The sequence below is a fragment of the Beta vulgaris genome, chromosome 9 (genome assembly GCF_026745355.1).
Source record: "Beta vulgaris subsp. vulgaris cultivar EL10 chromosome 9, EL10.2, whole genome shotgun sequence".
NCBI classification, from domain to species: domain Eukaryota; kingdom Viridiplantae; phylum Streptophyta; class Magnoliopsida; order Caryophyllales; family Amaranthaceae; genus Beta; species Beta vulgaris.
In genome coordinates this window covers 54384876-54391034 of record NC_079210.1, presented here as the reverse complement: position 1 = coordinate 54391034, position 6159 = coordinate 54384876, and the positions used below count along the sequence as shown (strand labels likewise).

Below are 6159 nucleotides of genomic sequence, written 5' to 3'. Positions count from 1 at the left end.
ATATCAAGGCATTTCAACATGTCTTTAGTAGATCGAACTTACAATAATTGACTATAGTAGAGAAAACTCAAATGGTCTATAACAGAGTAAATTAATTATCATCATATAAAAACTAACTCTATAAAAAATTAACGATATTATACAAATTTGGTTATATAAAAAATGATTATATCATACTCAATCCACTTATATCAGATAAAAAAATGATTATATGACATAAAAATTGACTATATTATACGTTATTTAGTTCATTTAAGTTATTATACATATACGATACATTAATACCTATTATACAGTAAGTTATCGTAGACCCGACCCATTCAAGTTTTTTTTTAATAACCATTGCTTGGTCTATTTTCTTCCATGTCCAGGTTTATTGTCAGGAGGACTAGCCACTAGTAAGAGGATTAAAGGAAGCAGGAGGAGGTGTTGCTTGACCTTGACTTTATATTATTAATCATAAATTGAAAAAAAAAAAGTAGTAGTAGTAATTCTTTGCCGGAGCCGACCCTTGACTGTTTGACCCTTCTACACAGTGAATAAAGAAAAATGAATCGTTGCACGCGCGTAACCCACGCATTTATCTGTCCATAAAAGCAACTTATGAATTGTAGCCAAATGCCAGCTTCTCAGCACTCAGCAGTGACATAATCTTATATACTCTTATTATATCTTGTACCATTCATTTTTCCCTTCTTTCCTCGGAGTTTCGTACGCCAGCATTTTTATCAACTTGTTTGTCAACTGGCTTATCTTTTCACTCTTCTTCTTCTTCCTTACTCTATAAAACCATTCCATTCTTGATCAGCTTCATAAAATTTGACTAGCCATTTTTCTTTCTAATCACAAACTTACTTTCATCAAACCTCGCACAATCTCTCCCTTTTCTTTCTTAGACTTGCAAAGAAAATTTGATGGATTATTCTACCTGGTTGAGCTCACCTTCTATGGATAATCTTTCCAATGCCAACACTCTTCGTCTTTTCGATGATGCACCAGTTAGAGATTCTAACCATCTTAACAAGCTTGATTCTGCTTCTACCACTTCTATATCTAATAATACTGATGATGCTTCCAAACTTTGGATCAAAGATGAGGTTTGTCTTACTTTTTTGTTATTGATAGAGGTAATATATAGGTTGATTACTAGTTGTGAGTTAATAATAATGTATAGTTTGTTTTGGAAGTGCAGACGGGTGCTTTACTAGAAGAATTGAATAGAGTTAATGCAGAGAATAAGAGGCTTACAGAAATGTTAACTGTAGTGTGTGAAAACTACAATGATTTGAAGAGACAAATGGTGGATTACATGACTAAGAGTTCAAGTAATGAGGTTAACAATGTCAATAAGAAAAGAAAGACCGACAATGCTACTCTTCTTGTTGCAAACAATAATAATGTTGAGACCACTAGTTCAAGTGATGAAGAAGATTCATATGAGAAACAACCTAAAGAAGAGACTATTAAAGCTAAGATCACAAGGGTTGCTGTTCGAACTGAAGCGTCTGATTCTACCCTTGTAAGTTCTTCTTCTAATTTCCTTATACTATATTTGTATAAAATTATATACGATAGAATATAAAACTATTCCTAGGACTCCAACCATCAGCTTAAGCTTTTGATTGAGTTGGTCCTTTGATATGGTATCAGAGCCAGCTTGACATGAAGGTCACGGGTTCAAATTTTATCCACCCCTCTTTTCTAAATAGAATGTTTAGCGCTAGATATGAGGGAGCTTCACTTCCCGCCCAATAAGCTCTTGTATGAGGGGACATGATAAAATATAAAACTTTTTCTAGGACTCCAACTATCAATTTAAACTTTTGGTTGAGTTGGTTCTCTGACAATATATGATTGATTATCAATTAATCCCTTGTTTATATATGCAGATTCTTAAGGATGGATACCAATGGAGAAAATATGGCCAAAAAGTAACCAGGGATAATCCTTGCCCAAGAGCTTACTTCAAGTGCTCATTTGCTCCAGGCTGCCCTGTTAAGAAGAAGGTACTTTTCTTTCATTTAATACATATATTATCATCACGACTCACGAGACTATTCTAGACATCACCAACATTCCTAACAATTTTGACTTTAATAACATTAGATTTAATTACATACCCTACAAATAATACATACAATTGTGAATTGTGCATGTTTTTCAATCGGTTGGTTGCCGAATTATTGAACAAAACCAATGACTTGGACAATCTTAGCTTCTTTTTATTTAATTCTATAATTGAAGTCTCTCAAATGATTTAGGCTTATAAGTGTTCTTTCTTTAATATATATATTTCAGGTTCAAAGAAGTCTTGAAGACCAGTCAATGCTAGTCGCAACCTATGAAGGTGATCACAACCACCCAGCACCAACACAACAAGAGGCTGCACCATCAGCCTTGAACCGGTCCTTTCCCCTCGCCTCTCCCGCATCCAATGCATCCGTCGTCCCTAATAACATCACAATTGAACGTACCAAGCCTAAGTCCAATGCCAACAATGTAAACGAAACTACTGCTACTGCTACTACTACCACTACTACCACGACTAACAACAACAATAAGACGACGTTGAACAACACAACCATTAACCCGTTGTCTAAGTTTGGCTCCCCAGAATTTCAAAAACTATTGGCTGAGCAAATGGCTTCTTCTTTAACTAAAGATCCTAACTTCACAGCAGCTCTCGCAGCTGCCATTACTGGCCGATTTGTCAAACAAAGTTCAAGTGATTGATTTATTAGCTAGCATACTACTATATTTAAGTGCAAAGTTCAAATGATTCTGGGATGTTCCTTAATTGGTACGAGAAATTGCATATACAAGTCTTCAGATTCACCAGAAATGCTTTTGGTTAATGCGCACAACTCATTGAAGGTGTAGGAAAGTTTGTTTAGGCAATTGTACAGATCATATAGCAGTTTTTTTCAGTGATGAAATTCGAAAATATATATTGAGATAAATTTATTACTATTTATGTAGCTAGTTAATTGTAATTGTAATGATGATTAGCAGAAACGTGCTCTTTGAGTAATTATATATTCAAATTCAGATTATTTAGTAGAACAATTCCAAAGATTCCGATTCTAACTCTTCCATTAGAATATACTTGAGTTTAATTGGTTTAAAACTTTAAACATGTGTTAATAACATATATAATACTTTTCAGAACATTTTTATTTGGTGATTAATTAGGTGGCCTTGGATGACTAGTAAGTAGTAACCATCTGACATCATATTTGGCCTCATATATAATAAACAAGGCATGCATGATGCATATTCTAACTCTTTATCATCGGGGTTAATTTATCATAATCGATTAATTAATACGTTGGTTAACTGTATTTTAAAACACGGAAAAACAATAACTGGCTTATCAAATTCTATATCGAGTTGTGAAAAAAAATTCAACAAAAGATAAAAACAACTTCACTATTGGTCTGATTTTTTTTATCTTGTATTGAACCTGCTTTAGTTAATATGAATTTTTTTATGTAGGAATTTAAAGCATAACCTCATTATACTTTACCTATTAACTATTGTTTACCGATCAATATTGTCATCAAATACAAGAAAAAGAAAATTAATGTAAAAATGATAGTATATCTTAATTAGTTATTTTTCTATCAATCGACTTTATTACTTGTCATTTTAGTATTTTACGTATCGTTTTTAAGATAGGCCAATGCTAATTGTTAATATTTTTTTGATCCATATGAGCCACGAAGGCGGCAAAGTACAAAGAAAGGGGGATTGAACCTGTGACCTATTATTCACGGCACCTCAATATTAACCACTAGGCCAAGATCGACATCCTTGATTCTAATTGCTAATATTTGCTATAGATACATCACAATATTCCAAAAATTTCCAAATGAAAGGAATAATCTTAAAGGAGATCTTTGACATAGCTAATTTTCCTTCTCGAAACAATATATTTCCTCTTTCGCTCTTTTTTTTTTTCAATCTCATTTAATTGTTCCAAAATACACATGTTTTATTTTTATCCATATGAGTTGCGAAGGCAATACAAAGTATAAAGAAGGGGATTCGAACTTATGCCTTATCACCTATTGTTCATAGCACTTCAATCTTAACCACTAAGACAAGACATCATTGGTTTTCAAAATACACATGTAAAAAGAATTTCCATTAGACCTACGGTCAATATACTTGGATGTTTTCTTTGACATATTTATGATGTGTCTCGCGCGAATGATGAACTAATAATCTAACGCATGCATGATTATAGATTACAGCCTGCAATTTAAGAGGTTTAAGATAAGTTCTCCGCAATGAAGAATAAGACATAGTAGTCAAGATAGTTTGATGATGTCGCACGACTTTCCAAACATGGCAATACCATTTGCTTAAGAGATGCCCACAAGTTAAGAGGCTCTATTTTGACTTTCCTGCTTAATAACTTAACCTTTTGGAAAAGGTAAATCTTCGTCTTCAAATTTACTTTCATTATGTGAAATAGATATATTATAAATTAATCTCTAGTTGAAAGTTGAAACCCTCGTCATTTATGACCTAATGATCAAGAGGGTTCTTAGCAATATATATTTAATTTTGCAACACAAGTCTTACACTCTAATACTCCCTCTGTCCCATAATATAGTGCCTACTTCATTTTTGGTGGGTCAAACTTTAAAATCTTTGACCAAATATTTTCATTTGTATATATAAAAAAACATATTCATATGGGATCTTGTTATATTCGTCTCAATGTGTAGTTTCATAATATCAACTTTTTATTTTTTTATTAATACGGAATTGAAGATATTAAAGGTCAAAGTTACGTCGACCGTGTAAAAGAGAAACAAGCACTATATTATGGGACGGAGGGAGTATATGCTTTTTCATGAAAAATGACTTCTATTTTTCGAGGGAAAAAATAATGTTTATTTCTTTTAAGAAGTTCTATTAAAGAGCAAAGGACAAACAAAGACGATGGATATAAGAGAATGAAAAATAAAAAATGTAAAGAATATAATGTATTGGCATTTCTTCCGTTAAAAAATAAATGTCTTTTAATTTATCCTTATAAACATCACTTTCTACAATTGAAAGAACTATACTCTCAAATCTCAATTCTAAACTAAACAAAAGATTAATAAATGAAACACTTTTCGAAACATTTCGTCCCAATTTCAAAAATTCGTCAAAGCTACAAGGTAAGAGACACTAGTGCATAATGAGGAATGATAAAAAAAATTATAAAGTTTAAAATTGTATATAAATACAACATCTTATATACTAATATTATATTTATATGTATATTAAAATTTTACTTTATAACATTTATATACTTCCTCGTTTTTTTTACATGTTACACTTTGACATTTTACACTATTTACATATTTCACCTTGACCACCGTTTGTGACTTATACGTGAATAAAAATATGATCATGTGGGATTTTGTTAGATTCGTCTTAATATGTATTTTTTTACATGTACTTTTTATAATTTTTACAAATACAAAATTAGAGATATATGTTCTCAAAGTTTTACAATGACATGCGTGAAAAGTAAAAATGTAACATCTAAAAAACGAATGAAGTATATATATGTAAATGTAACCATCAAAATGCTACAAATTAAATTTAGAGGTAGTATTATAGGGAAAAAAAAACTTTGTCTCGATCTACCCACCAAGTAGATTGGTAGACTACCTATCATTTTTTTTTTGATAAGTAGACTACCTATCATTAATAAAGACTTATTACGAGTTAGTAATAAAATCCAAACATAATAATTATACTTTTAGGCCTTGTTTGGTTGACAAAACAAATCATAGGAAGTGCAAATTCTTAGGAAGTAGAAGTATGTGAAGTTGTTTGGTTGGCAAAATCATGGGAATTTGCACTTCATAGGAAGTTCTACTTCCTCCAAAATGGAGGAAGTTACTTACCTAGGTCCCCCTAGGTAAGTAGAGCTTAAATTCCCATAGGAAGTTCTACTTCCCATTGTCAACCAAACACAATTTTACACTTTCTAGAAATTTCAAATACATGGAAAAAATAACTTCCTAGGAAGTATGACTTCTCATATACAACCAATTAAGGCGTTATATTATAGTAGTAGATTGTCTATCCGGTAAATAAGTGGAGCAATGTCCATATTACATAAGAAGTTAATGGGTGTATGTGGGAGTA

The 6159-nt window shown here is 31.7% G+C and overlaps 1 protein-coding gene across 2 annotated transcripts; it reads left to right on the top strand.

The window, feature by feature from the left end:
* Nucleotides 1–657: 657 nt before the first annotated feature.
* LOC104904876 (probable WRKY transcription factor 40) lies at nucleotides 658–3066 on the top strand. 2 transcript variants are annotated; one of them, XM_019251511.3, is made up of 4 exons: nucleotides 658–1097; nucleotides 1175–1519; nucleotides 1890–2006; nucleotides 2299–3066. In XM_019251511.3, the coding sequence occupies exons 1-4, from the start codon at nucleotides 915–917 to the stop codon at nucleotides 2731–2733; spliced, it is 1080 nt and encodes a 359-aa protein (XP_019107056.1). In that variant the 5' UTR covers nucleotides 658–914; the 3' UTR covers nucleotides 2734–3066. The 2 variants fall into 2 exon arrangements, with proteins under 2 accessions (XP_019107056.1, XP_010691587.1); XM_010693285.4 differs by having other exon boundaries at nucleotides 662–1097; nucleotides 1193–1519.
* Nucleotides 3067–6159: the final 3093 nt, after the last annotated feature.